At 37.8% G+C, this 15,550-nt stretch overlaps 1 protein-coding gene across 1 annotated transcript in view; it reads right to left on the bottom strand.

The window, feature by feature from the left end:
- ttc27 (tetratricopeptide repeat domain 27) overlaps nt 1–15,550 on the bottom strand; it is a 98,246-nt gene that overhangs the window by 55,964 nt on the left and 26,732 nt on the right. Inside the window, 3 exon segments of the mRNA XM_038737733.1 lie at nt 8,103–8,215; nt 12,225–12,364; nt 12,515–12,673. Coding sequence (XP_038593661.1) covers nt 8,103–8,215; nt 12,225–12,364; nt 12,515–12,673 — 412 coding nt within the window.

Here is a 15,550-nt window from a genome sequence, read left to right as displayed (position 1 = left end):
TTGAAGCAAACTTTATTGAATGTGCTTTTAAGCTAAGACACACACAAACTCCTAAACTGAAAGTTCCTCATGTGCCCACCCTCTTCTGTGTTCTTACACTGAACAAAATTATAAACGCAACACTTTTGTTTTTGCCCCAATTCCTCCGGTGAGTATGCTGGCCATGCAAGAAATGGGATGTTTTCAGCTTCCAGGAATTGTAATCCTTGCAACATAGGGCCGTGCATTATCATGCTGCAACATGAGGTGATGGTTGTGGATGAATGGCACAACAATGGGCCTCTGGATCTCGTCATGGTATCTCTATGCATTCAAAATGCCATCAATAAAATGCACCTGTGTTTGTTGTCCGTGAAACACCTGCCCATACCATAACCCCACCGCCACCATGGGCCACTCGATCCACAACTAGGACATCAACAAACCGCTCACCCACACGAAGCCATCACACGTCATCTGCTCTGCACAGTGAAAACTGGGATTCATCCATGAAGAGAACACCTCTCCAAAGTGCCAGACGCCATCGTATGTGAGCATTTGCCCACTCAAGTCGGTTATGATGGCAAACTGCAGTCAGGTCGAGACCCCAAAGAGGATGACGAGCATGCAGATGAGATTCCCTGAGATGGTTCCTGACAGTTTGTGCAGAAATTATTTGAGGATGCTAAACGATTCTTGCAGCAGCTGTCCGGCTGGCTGGTCTCAGACAATCTTGGTGGTGAAGATGCTGGATGTGGAGGTCCTGGGCTGTTGAGGGAATAGAGAATCGGTTTGTTATCAAACCCAGACATTTGTTTTATAGTACTTTAATGCCACTGTGTAATCGTTGAGGACTTCTTTAGTACCATAACAAGGAGTACTCTCAGAACCGGGCCCCTTCTTTGGAGTCAGTGATGTGTCTTCAAATATATTCCTGCAAGAATTCTCCTGGCTCAGTGTTTTTGGTGGTGATTTTTATACTGAATAAATGAATTATCTGTCAGTCTGTCTGTCATCAAATTCCATGAACGACCAACACTATCTCAGCATTCTAACACTCGATGAGGATCTTATGCAATGTCACCCTAAGGGTTTGGATTTGTATCTACATTTATATAATACACACAAAATGTACACTATGTATGATGGCAGTGGGTATTTCTTATTTTAATTGTTGCCTGCTTAGCTTGACTGACTTGCTGAGAGTTGAATGACAAGATCAATATTGTTCTCATATCTGAACACAAAATCAAGCTATGCCTTTAAACCATTTTCAGGTTGCACCTTACATGGCAACATATAACTATATATAGTGTATAATACTATGCACACACTTAACAATGCTCCATTTCCTTATAATTCATTAGCAACCAAGAAAGTTGTAGTTAAATACAGTATTGAATAGAGAATCTTATGTTCTGATCTAATACCTTTCTCCTTGTAGATGAATCCTTTCTGAAATTTGGCTTTTTCTTTCTCAGATGCAGTGAAGTTGCAAGGCTTCCTTTTTAGGAAAAACCTTCTGGTTCTCATTTTCCAGTGAAATGTTTTACAATATATTATACATCATATGGTGTCTTGACTTATAACAAGTTAATTTAAGATTATTGTTTATACAATGAGAAGAACAGCATGATAACTTGGGTGACTTTGTAAAACAATATAAGCTATCAGTACTTTTTCTGTGTACATATATGTATAGGAATGTAAGGAATAAAATACAATAAAAGTAGAATCAGTTAAAATTCTATGTATTAGTATAAATAATATTCATACTATATACACCCTATATACAATATACAGGTAACATTCTACATAGGTGTAAAAATATTTACACACTAAGCAATCAATATACAATAACAAACTATCTGTACAATCTGATACAGTCAGAATATACTATGTTATACAATACTATATATATATATATATATATATATATATATATATATATATATATATATATATATATGTTATATTTAAATTTGATAGTTTAGTTACAAACAGCCTTGATGAAAACATACAAGGGGTATTGGTAAAAATGTTCAACTTACCTCTCGCTTTGGTCTTCAGGATGGAAAGATGAAAAAGTTTTTCAAAAGAACAACACAGGTGAAATATGTCTACATACCGTTAAGATAGACAGATAAATGGATGACTACTATTAGTAATAGTAAAGAAATTTTAAAGTTGGTTTTCTCCTTCAAAAAACTGCATACTTGTCAACACTTCCACAAGACACCAAAGACTGCCATGCACCTTCTCTGAGGAGCCCAGAATATATATACACAATCCTGACTAGCTATCTGGACAGTGATTGGTTCTTAGGATAAGACATCAAATGCTAACTACTGCTGGCATAGTAATGCAAATGTTCTCTGGCAATTAGATATAGGTTTGATTTACTTTTGTTTACTGTGGTAGACATGTCAGACATACTGCTTGAAGGTATTGTTGTGGATTTTTTAGAAAGAGTTACACATGTCTTCAGTTAATGATGTAGATTTAAAAGAATCCTCTACATTTAAGTGACTAGAGCCTATGTGATTCACAAATGTTTTAAGGTTGAAATGTTGAGAGCTGTCTCTGAGAAGTCATCTTGGGTGAGGGTTGTGAAGTTTCAGTCATTGTTCTCCATTGTGTGCAGCGTGGGGGATGGTTTCTTGTTGCTGACGATGGTCGTTAGGGCGTCAAGATCGCAAACCAGTGACTTGGCCTTTGTAATGCAACTTCTCTGGAGTCTTGTGGGAGATATTTTGAAACTGTAAAGAGCGGATGACAATACTCCACTTTTGTTGAAAATTGTACCCTATGTTACAAGCTACTCACAAAAAGTAGCTAAATAAGGTGTTTTATACCAGAAAACATCTACTAAGAATTAGTATAATAACCATACATATGTGCGATTTAGTACACCCCCCAAATAATGGGGTTGAATAACTTTTAAAATATCACCAAATTAATTTTAAAGCGATTGTGTATAATATGGAGTTAATTTATTACACTAGTATGGACAAAAATACAGCAACACCTACGCATTACTTTTATGACATCCCATTCTAAATCCATAGGCAAGATTTCCCTTAACAACCCATGAAAACACAGCCCCTACCAAATTTATTAGGACAGGGGTAGCACCTTTGTCCATATAGTGTATTTGGATGGAAATCTATCTCAAAAAAGGAAGACTGATGGTCTCTCTGATTGGTCTGACACATGATCAACAATGCTTAAAGTCACTGAAAAGGTTTACAAGCAGTGGGAATCATTTAATATGTAAGGCTTACAATGAATGTAACCAGGCATTCATAGTCATTCAAATTCTAGGTCACTCTCTTCTGATGAATTTAAACTTCTACGTACATTAAGTGTAGTGGTGGAGTTACCTACAGCCTGTCTCAGAACCAACATAATGCCTTATTATCTTGCTCAGATTTTTATTATTTGGTCATTTGTCCTTGCTTTTTGTGCTTCTACCATAGGTATTTAGGCTATGTAGTTAAAAGGCTTCTGTTTTATTTGCCTTAATTGTGTTTATTGAGTGTTTAATTTATTTTGTGTTACATGCCACTTGTGTCAGGGATACTATAATTTAACAGTGGTGAGAACTTCTCTCAGGCTTACCAATATTGTAAATATGCTATACAAACTGGCATACATTTCTTTTAAGCGTATTGTTGAAACCCAAAATGTAGAGTGGCCATTATAGTGCAGTATACAGTAAATTGAGGGTCAAAGTTAAGAGAGAAGAGAGCAAGAAACTTTCAGTTTATGAGCGTGTGTCTTCAGGAGCATGTGCACCATACACAAATGAGTTCTTACTGCAGTGGCCCAGTTCTAATCAAACCTGTGGCTTATTAGCATGCATCTCCTCTCTCCTGTATTTATTTTCTCTCTTTGGCTGTACCATCATCAGATTTTTATTAGAATTGGGTGTTTGGGCACTTTTACTAAACATATGTCTACATATATTTCTACCGTTTTCTTTTTGTGGTTGTAGGAAACTGTGTTATGAATTAGCATCCAATGCAGAGTTAAGCTAAATACAAAATCCTGGAGAAAGTGTGAGTGCGGTCTCTGAGAGGTGACCTGGAGCAGGTGAGGGGTGTGAACGTGTGTCTGATTGTCTGCAGTGAGAATCTGTGTCTGATTGTCTGCAGTGTGGGGAGGGTTTCTTGCGACCAATGATGATCGTTAGGCCTTTGAACTTGAACTACTTAACATTTCACACTTGCACCCAATATTGTGTCTCGCCTAGTCTTGTAAACTTAGTGTCTCTTCAAACCCCAAGTAACTACAGATTATATTTAGTTTAAATTATAAGTTTCTCTTAGAAATTATCAATTTCTTTTTATTTATTCATGCTGGAGTGTGAGTGTCAATCCATGCTATCTAAGAGGGAACTTGTGTCATTATGTACCAGCCAACAGTGGACATTTTTGTAATGCAAAACAACAAACAAAATGCATTCCGTTACATATAGATTAAAGATACATGTACATTGTAAAATTGATTGAAATCCTGTGATTGTCATAATTGGTCAATATACTGGGAAAATTGGGGGGCTAAATCCTTTCAAAGGGCTGGTGAAAGTTCATAATAAATCTGTTTTTAGCAAATAAAAAAAGAACATTAAGAATCTTCCTGCTGACCATTTACTTCCTAATTTAAATTTATTTATCATGCTTGAGGAATATTTAATGATGTTGGAGTGTGACTGTTGCTCCATAGGATCTAAGAGGGGACATGTGCCCTATGTAGCAACAGTGGATTCCTGTCATTTAATGTGTCATCGGTAATAGTCTTTTTGTCATGGGTAATGTGGGTTACACATTTCTTAGCAAAGGACAGCAGCTTCTCAGGTGGAGGATCAAACTTCAGGCTCTTGAATTTTTAAGTTGGTAAAGTTTTTTGCTTTAATGTTTTGTTTGGAGAAAGGAGGCAAGTTCAGAATAGGGAATGTGTGTGGGTCAATAAGCGTCAAATACCAGTGAACTAGTTATGAGCAATACTTTTGAATGAAGAACATATTATGAGTTGGAAAAGACTTAATTGAGAGTTATTTGGAAACTATTACTTGTTACATAACAATAGACCTTATTTACAAGTATAACTAAAGATTCTATTTAGGTTACATTATAATTTTCTTTTAAGAATCATACATTTCTTTTTTACTCATCCATGTTGCAGTGTGAGTGTCGATTCATGCTATCTAAGAGGGAACTTGTGTCATTATATACCAGCCAACAGTGGACATTTCTGTAATGCAAATCAACAAACAAAATGCACACCTATAAATATAGATTAAAGAAACAAGTACATTGTAAAATTGATTAAAATCATGTCCTAATTGGTCAATATCATATTTGGAAGATTTGGGGGCTAAACCATTTCAAAGGTCTAGTAAAACTTAATAAATATGTTTTTAGCAATTAATAAAAAATTATACAAAGTATCTTGCTGCTGACCATGTTGTTCCTACTTTTTATTTATTTATCTTAAAGTACTTATGACTCTCCTGACTTGTGGGCAGCCCTTCATTTTGATGCAGTGTCAAGATTGAAAATGGTTAAGCCATCAACTAAAGCTGAGACATCATATTTCATTACAAAACAATAATAACAAATCATGCTTGAGGAATATTTAATGATGTTGGAGTGTGACTGTTGCTCCATACTATCTAAGAGGGGACATGTGTCGTTATGTAGCAACCAACAGTGGACTCCTGTCATTTAATGCCATACAAGTGTGGACCTTTTTTTCTGTAGGCAATGCGGACCAGTAAATATTATGCATTCCTGATGAAAACTCATCAGGACATTAATGCTTCATGAATTAATTTGGGTAGCCCTTTATATTAGGGCTTGTCCATAAAGTACACAGGTACATCGAAGCTTGCAAGTCTGTAACTAAACCAGCATTTTCATTCCACACTTCAACAAGGGATCGACTTTGCCTCTGGATGTCATGTCATCGGTAATAGTCTTTTTCTCATGGGTAATGTGGGTTACACATTTCTTAGCAAAGGACAGCAGCTTCTCAGGTGGAGGATCAAACTTCAGGCTCTTGAAGGTTTAAGTTGGTAAAGTTTTACTTATGACTCCCTAAACTTGTGGGCAGCCCTTCATTATAATACAGTGTCAAGAGTGAAAATGTTTAAGCCATCCATTAAAGCTGAGACTTTATATTTCATTACAAAAACATAACAAATCATGCGGAATAATTATTGATGCTGGATGTTGGAGTGTGACTGTTGCTCCATACTATCTAAGAGGGGACATGTGTTGTTATGTAGCAACCAACAGTGGATTCATGTCATTAAATGCCATACAAGTGTGGACCTTTTTTCTGTAGGCCTAATGCAAACATGAAAATACCATGCATTCCTGATGAAAACCCATCAGGACATCAATTTATTTGGGTAGCCTTTTATCTTACAGTCTGAAGCTTAATACTAGTTAGGAAATCTACTATTGCTGAGCCTTTAAGTTTTGTTTCAAAAGCATATTATCAAATCATGTGTCAATAGACTGCTTAGTTGAGATTATATTTTTCTCATAAGTATTATTGTTTTTGCTTTCGTTTGTCATACATGCTATAGTTTGAATGTCAAATTATCCTTATTAGAAAAAGGATAACTCATTATCTGTTGTCTGACCTCATTATATTCATAAATGACTTTAGCCCCTAAAGATATCCAAATAGCCTTAACAGAGTGTAGTGGATGTGTGATTCAAAACCAGTCTAAGATTCAGTTATTAAGAGCAAATACAAAGTAACTCTTTAAAATGCATATATCACCATTCCACACAGGTCATAAAAATGACCATCCCACACAGAAGAATATGAATTCCCCTAAGAGAAAGTTAAAATAAGTGCACTAGTGTAATAAGATATTTTATTATTATTTAAACGGTATTTGAAACCTAGATCAAGTAATTTTTGTTGGTAATACTGTAGTGCTTGATATCAATGCATGCAGCAAAGTTACTTCTGAATTAAAGTTTAAAGTTTATTTATTTTCAGTTAAAGTGATTAAAGTTTGGATCACGGTGAAATGTTTACACATCGCTCACATTAAAGTTAAATTATCCATTTTTGAAAGAAACAAAGAAAGTCTTTGAAGGTAAAAACACTCATTAGGTGAGAATGAGCACAGACAGTTCCACTGCATAACAATGGAGGTCCCCTCTTGGATAGGTAGCTATCGTTTAAGGATCTAAGTCCCCTCTTGGCAATTTCTTTAAAAAGCCAAAAAAAGCAAATTTGCAGTAATATTATGTTAAAAGACAGTAAAAGTAAATTTTGTATTATATTTATTTTACTTCAAAAGGACTGGAAACACAGGTCCACACTTGGCAGTTTACTCCGACGGTGCACTGTTGGATAGGTACGCGTGTATGTGTGTGTGTGTGTGTGTGTGTGTGTGCCTGTGTGTGCCTGTGTGTGCCTGTGTGTGCCTGTGTGTGCCTGTGTGTGCCTGTGTGTGCCTGTGTGTGTTTGTGGAGATCCATTTTGGAGGCCTTAGTTTATGGCCTCTGTCCAACTTGATATTCCTAGTTCAGGGAGAGGTTCTATATCTGGACAGGGTGAAATTGTCATTTTAACAGTCTTGAGGTAAAGTCAGTTGTCTTAACTCCACATATCTAACAACTTTTGTAACTTTACAAAACAGTTAATCTGAGATTCACGCCCACTGCTAATATGTCGCACTACACCAAAGCCTTTGCCTACAGGTGAGGCTCCCAGACAGCAGGTTTTCTCTTCTAACAAGTTATTATAACAAATGTAAACAAAGTAAAAAAAAACAAAGGGGAAACTAAATATGACCAACCGTTAATCAGGTTGTCCAGCAATATGACCATGTAAAACATCTTTTTCAAGATAGCAAGTTAGCAAGTCAGAGTGACATATTAGGTAAAAGGAGGTGGTGTCTCTCCTCATGTAACAGATAAACGTATAAACCTCAAGTTTTTCCCGAAGTTCAGGTTACACAACCGGTAGATTAACACAACATACACGCAGTCTCCTTGTGAAGAACTCATACAGCCTTTAATCTCACTATGTTTTAACAACTCAACAGAATGCTGCACAAACAGTGCTAAGCTCGGAGGTTAAGGACTTACCAGATGCCCAGGATGACGGCCTGCTCCTCTGCGCTGAGGTCAGGCAGCTCATACTGATTTGGCTCCGCTAAATTGAGCTTATCCAGCACGGTGTCATCAGACAGACTGTAGTCCTGTAAGCATGGAAACACACATGGAGTCAGATGTGTACATACATGCTGCAGTCATGAACCATGGCACATGAAAACAACAAAGAGCTGCTAAGTGTGCCAGCATGTTTTTTTGGATTAAGCATGACTACATTTTGAGAAATTGCTTGCAGCCAAAACCTTTAAATGAAAACTACCATGAGACATTCAACTTCCAAGACTGAATCCTTCATGCATGCTGCTTAGTGGATGGCTCATGTTTTATCTAATTTTCACTGATAAGCTAACAGTCAGTTTAAAGAATCACTACATCCATATACAGAGTACCTGTGGTTTAATTTACAGTGACTCAGTATGGAGTAAGGCTACCATGAGCCTCAAGAACAGCTTCAGTGCAAAATGTTATGGCATTCTCCCAAAGATAGCACTACAGCTACATGACTAATTCAAAGGGCTATAAAACTAACCAAGAATATCAATCACTTCAATGTTGAATACCTGATGTGCGACATAGTCCCAATATTCCTGGTCATTATTGAAATGTTTAGGATTGTGCAGCCTTGGTGAAGGTTATGCATGCTCTGATTGATAGCTTTATGAGTCATTGTTCCAATGATTTGTGTTGGGTTTCATGTTGGTAACAGTTCTTGGGGTGGCCATCTTTTGTGGCTATGGTGGCTGTTGTTAGCAGGAATTCTGCGTGGTTCACAAAGTTTAGTTTTAAGATATTTTAGAACCATGTAGAATTTTTGTGTGTAGTATAAATATGAAGAAACCCAAGTAGGAGTGATAAGGCCTAGAATAGCTCTCTCAGACCAGAATCCTGCTTTTCTAATATGTGCGGATTAGTAGATGGCAGCAACAGAATTGGAAGGAAATTTAACCTGCGTGGGTATTGTTTAAAAGATGTGTAAAGACCTCTCAAAATGTCTCTGATGGATAGTCATGCATGTATCAAATGTATTTTTTCCCATAAGACCAAATCATACAATAACATAGCAACAAAAAATGTTTTCAATAGCAACTGCACTGACTGACGTGCGTAAATGTTTGTGAATTAGGCTTACCATTGTGACAACTTCAGACAGTCTGTATGTGTGGATGTCTGTTTTAACATTGTTTTAAAACCAAGATGCTCTCAACCTTTCTTTGTAAACCACTAGAATTAACGCTGTGCAGTTGCATTCCTCCACCAGCCAGTCAGGTTGCAGTCTGTCTGTACAGACTCAGACTGAGCACAATAAAATGTCCTAAACTAAGAAAAATGTTGACAACATACAGACTGAGTGAACACAGCCTGGCCATAGAAAAGGGTTGTCACAGACAGAGCTGGCTACCACAAGAGGAGAGACTCTACACTAAGACAAAAACACTTTGCAAACATTTCCCAAATATACCCCGAATTCAAATGTATATCAGACACACAGAAACTCCCCTATTTACTGGGAGAAATGCCCAAATGTCAAATTATTGCTGCAAAATATGTCTCCTCATGCCATGAAGTGAGGACAACCAGTGGAAACTCAGACTGATAAATAATTGTACTAATTTTCAAATAATTATTAATTTGATTGTTTGATATTTTAGTAATTGTTTCTTTATTTGTATTTTGTTTTTAAATTTCACATTTGATACTGATTTTTTAGTTGTTTTTTAATTAATTAATTTCTTATTTTTTGTCTATTAATACACTCACACTTTTTTTTTTAAACACACACACTTAGTGTTATTTATTTTAATTAAAGATATTATTTTCATTTTCTAACACACACACACACACACACACACGCTTATTGTTTTATTTATTTACTTTTAACATTTATTTTACGTAATTTCTATTTATATATTTTTTATTATTATTCTTTTATTTTTTATTAACACACACAAACAACTTTTGCTGTTTTATTTACTTATCTAATGAAATGTATGAAATTAATTGTTATTATGTAATTTATTTATAGCTTTGGCAATATTGTTGTTATACATTCATGCCAATAAATCTGATTTGAATTGACTCATATAATATATGTAGTGAATACTTTGAGGGAAGTGAATTTACATTGTTGAACTGATTAACGAAGGATTATCACAGATTTGCTGAACAGGTACACATGTACTTGATTACTATGTAAAGATGGATTCTTGTAGAGTACAGCTACACAAAATGTGATGCTTTGGTTTTCTCTTGGCATTTTTAGATACAAAGCTTCTCTATGAGCTGTTGGTTAAACTCACTCACCCACAGGATCACAATTAGCTAGGCAATGTTTGCAGTCACATGATGGTTTTAAAACAAGAGAAATATGGAGATAGAGTGGAGTGTGTTGCACGGGGATGCCATTACATTGACAATAGCAACGGGCTTCATATGGTATTAAGGGTCCAGTGGTGGATGTGTCCCTCTGCTGATGATGCAGGGTATTACAAATTATTTGCCCCTGTTGAAGATCCTGGTTAGCAGAAAAGGCAGATCTTAGGGTGATCTCAAACACTTGGTTCTGGGCAAGATCATCTCTAACCTACCAAAGATGTCAGATTGCTGCTAGGTGAATTAGAGCGGACCAACAGGAGCTCCATCTTTAGAGAGCAGAGTTTAGACTAGATCATTTCTTAAAAGGGACAATTTAGCACATTTTATGTTGACGTCCAATCAGTGTTACAAGCTATATTAGCTTAGAAATGCAGCTGAGAGAGGACGAGCCTGCAGTTGAAGTCACAGCCATGCACGAGGTGCCTTTAGGGCTGAAACAATTCATCGATTAAATCGATTACTAAATTGTAAGCTTCGTTTAATCCATATAACTACATAGCACACTGTTTTACACGGACATTTATTACTGTCGCACATCGCGCTTACGCTGTCAACACAACGTGATTATAACGGAGCTGTTTGCAAAGTGGAGGAAGAGAGAGAATAGCGAGGGACAAAGAAGAAAGTGTCCAAAGTATGGGATTATTTCAAGCTAGAGAAAACAACCACTCTGTCTGTGTCACAGTCCGTCCACCGTAAAACGAAACTTTTGTCGCCTCGGCAACAGCACGACGGTATCTGATCAGAAAGCAGCCGGTGTTCTGCCAGCTGACCACAGACAAGGTAACAGTAACAACAACTTTAGCATTTAATTGAAATCATGATTGACTGTTGAGTTGAAGGCTAGCCAAAGTAAGCAGTCCTCAGCTGAAAATGTACACAGGTGCGTTTGTTGTTCCTGTGAGTTTGTGTTGTAATGTCGCAGTCATGAGTTAACTGGGTGTCGGGGAGCTGCACCTTAGTATAACTTGTAGCACTCGGGTGATGTTTGTGTTGGTAAAGCAGTTGTCTGGTTGTTGGTCTGTGGATGTTGGTCTGACGTTTGCCGCCAAGCAAAAGTAGCCTACTTCTTAAACGACGCATCGATGGTGCCTTTGCTCAATTACCCTCTGATTCCAACAGAAACCGAATCATTCCACTGTTATGAATTTCAATGTTGCCAGTTTTTGTTACTATGCATGAAAGTTTTACAGAGGTGTCCTGGAGACCTTCAACAGGATCCTTAAGATAAATGGGAAAAGACAGCCAAGACCCGCAGGCCAAGAGGGCAGATGACCACTGAGTGAGTATTGTGAGTAGGCTGGGCAATTCTGGACTAATGTTGTAATCCTGAGGGGCAACCAAGAGAAACTGTGTGAACGTTAAGCCTCCTTTAAAGCCAACTAAATAACAAGAGTAGTAGCAACATAAAAAAAACACGAGTAGCGTTTTGTGGAACTTTATACTGCAGCAGTGGCACAGCTAGTGTTAGCTTTGTTGTTATATGAAAGCCCATTCTGCCGGAGTGTGTGTGTGTTGCTTTATGTAAATTTATTTGATAGACATGCCCTGAAGGTAAAGATATAGCTACATGGGAACAAGACATTGTCAAATGCAGAAAATTATTTTTTTGAAAACATTATGTAACTTTGATTAGCTCCCAGCACCATCTTGCACAGAGCTGTAGTGGCCATTACAATAAACCTGTTTCTGATTCTAAAAGACGACAACAGAAACTCATACCTTGGGCAAGCTAGCTTGAGGTGTAGGGGTGGGACTGGTCTCATCATCCATCTGGCCTGGCTGGCCCTGCTTTCTCTTGACCTCAAGGATGAGCTGAGCCAAGTATTTCTGCTGGAAACGGGTCCGTTTGCCAAGAGCACCTTGATTGAGCAGATGCAATCAGTTGTTACATTTTTCATCAAGGTTTCATCAATATGGGTTTAGAGCCTCCTGTTATGAATGTACAGTATGCATTTTCTAAAAGTGACTCAATTATCATCCAAGACCAGATGCTGTGGTACTTTACATACCAGTCATATTGATATTCAGCCCTGAGAGCTCCTGGGCTTTCTTGATGTGTTCCTTGGCTGGCTGGTACTCATAGTAGGTCAGACTGGTGTAGACACACTCCAGGTGGAACTGGATAGCCAGTTCACTGTGTTCCGACAACAGAGATTGGCATTTCAGCACTGTGAATAAGAACAGAGAAGAGCTCACATTAATTCATCGCTACCCACAATCCAGTCTCTGGAAGTATATGTGCAGATATATAAGTATATATAAGCGGCAAGTTTATCATTGTTATCAGTATGTAACAGCCAGTACTATTACTCTTGCTTTTCAACTTCCAGCTCTATTAATTGTTATGTGGAAGGCCCTAGACTGTAGAGAAACATGATTTTACCTTTATATTTCTAAAAGGGCAATTTCTCTCTTACAAACAAAATGTCTTCATCTAAATGAATTTGGAATTTAAATATGATACCGAAATCTAATAAAATAAAATCAAAATTAAAAATTCTGTTCACCATATCATCATCATCATAACAGCAGCAAATAGGAGGAAAATAGAGTAAAACAGGAGTAAAATTCTCACTCTGACAGCTGCCTCAGGGTCAACATGCAAGTCACTGTCCAGGATCATCCTTTTGTTGCACCAACAGTGTGACCTCACCTACTGTAGGCTATGATATTCTTTGTCTAATATCTCCATGACCATCACGTCCCCTCGTATGTTAGTCAGGGACTGCTTTGCTTTAAAGAATTCCCCCTTTGTCTATCGCAGTGCTGCTCTGATGACACGTTGTTGGCAACTGAAGCCTGTATTAATATTTTCAAACTGTTTTTAGATCCTCTGACACTACTGACTCTGCTAAAAGAGTTTTCATCTGCTTTTTCTGAAAACAGATCTTAAAGCTCTGAAAGGGAACAGACAGCTTTATATGACAATTATGCCAATGATCAAATCTCATAAATATGCACATACTGACTGGCGATTTATGCCAAATTTGTCCATTTAAAAGAGTTTGGTGGATCAAACTTTGAACACTTTCACAAGCAAGCCTCACAGAAAAAAGTAAGAAGGGTCCTCTGACATACATTCTGGTGAATGGATTGATCTGAACCGGTACAGACATGTCGTCACCAGTGAATGAATCCTAATCATTTTGGTGATCCCCCCCTTTGCATTTAATGCCATCATTGGGTCCAAATATCTGTTTCAGTACTTTTGTTTTGTTAATGATCAACCGTCCACCACCCACCAGCCCCGCTGTTAATTCAAAACATAGTCGGACTGGACACCAGGAGCACTGGGAGAAATCCCAGTGTGCAGGTCGCTCTGTGAACATCCCGTTATACAAAAACAAGAGAGAAGGGTCGTCCTCTGAGAAGAAGCTGTGAGAATGTTTGAAATACAGGAGTAATAACATCATCCAAGACATCCAAGTTGTCCCCTAAGCACCATCCATGTGATCAAAGTACATCTTCCCTCTTCACATTCCTGGCCCAAAGAACTCATAAAGTTCTTGGTGACACATTAAAAAGACAAACAGAGCATGGAGGTGATGGAGAGGGAGGATCAAAGCTCGCTCTCTCATCTGCCTCCCTGAGCTGCTGGCTCCTTGTCTTTCTTTCCATCCGACCTGATTATTAATTCGCCTTGATGAAGGCCCTGTCACGGAGACAGGCAGGAGAACAGAAACAGAGGAGGTATGTGTATAATTGAAGATCAGAAATCCTACACTTTCATTTCTATTCAACATTCATGAAATTACACCAAGGCTGAGGGAGAGAGGGAGAGAGAGGGAGAGATTTACATGCAACACTTCTGTCCCCTGGAAGGATTATTCATCAAACCTAAAGAAACTATTTAGCTTTCTATGTTCACATATTATACTGTCATGGATGGTTTTGGCTGTCATGGCACCATTATAACTGTCATGAATAATTCCTCTGACATCAACAAATGTGCTACTATTTGGACCGGTCATAAAGATGTTTTTAATTATTTAAGGCTAGTACAGTACCAAGGTGATTCACAGAGTTTCCTGATGGACAGATACTTTTTACTAAAGTAGGCTAAATGCTAACTGCTAGCTGATGTTAGCTAGTTAGCCATGCTATTAGCTATGATGTAATAGATATGGAGATAGTGGAGATATTTAAATGTTTAAGGGGTTTTTCTACCGTGATCCAACGACGTGGGGGCGGCTGTGGCTCAGGAGGAAGAGCGGGTTGGCTGTTCCGCTAGTGTATGAATGTGTGTGAATGGTGAATGCAGATGTAGTGTAAAAGTGCTCTGAGTGGTCAAAAAGACTAGAAAGGCGCTATACAAATACAGAGCATTTACATTTTACACTTACAAACATTCAGCATTTGGCTCAGCTAGATCAGCCTTAGCAGACAAACTGCTTCTTCTAAACCCTCAAACAGCATGCAAACACACACAAATGACATTCATTTGAGTTTGTCCCACTCTGAGTAATTAATCAGAGAATTACATTCAACCAATGCGCCAGCTAAAAGTAAGAAATAAAGAGAAAGTAAGTTGATGAGTGTTGTTTTGACTACCCATGGTAAAAAGGCAGTATGATTAAAGACACATCAGGAAATTAAGTCAGCAACACGTTCCCTACTGAGCACCATCTCACTCACAAACAAAACTCAGAGGGGTGGATCTGCATGCTTTTCACAGCATCCTCCCTACCTCTCCTCATGCCACTGGTAAAAGGATTGCATGGCCAGCTGCTGCCCTGGAATATGGATTGGGCTGTTTTGTAGCCTGCACATACCGCTCACCCTTCACACTCTGTCAACCACCACACAAAAGAATGCACTCCAACAAACACACCCTGAGCCTTTAAACAATCCACTCCAGTAACACAAAACAAACAATAATGAAGCATTTAAATGTCCTCTGATAACAACAGAAAGGAAAGCAGCTTTGCTTTATGAAGAGCGGACAAAATTCACATTTTGAGGCACAAAATATCTAAACCAGTTTATCACACACTATTTTTCTAATGAAAATAAACAATAGCCTCAGAACTTATTTCATTTCTTCA

The sequence above is a fragment of the Micropterus salmoides genome, unplaced genomic scaffold (genome assembly GCF_014851395.1).
Source record: "Micropterus salmoides isolate LMB-PRFRI ecotype aquatic unplaced genomic scaffold, ASM1485139v1 Ms_hic_scaffold_22, whole genome shotgun sequence".
Classification (NCBI taxonomy): domain Eukaryota; kingdom Metazoa; phylum Chordata; class Actinopteri; order Centrarchiformes; family Centrarchidae; genus Micropterus; species Micropterus salmoides.
Note: the sequence above shows the minus strand (reverse complement) of the source record. Positions and strands in the feature narration are given on the sequence as shown.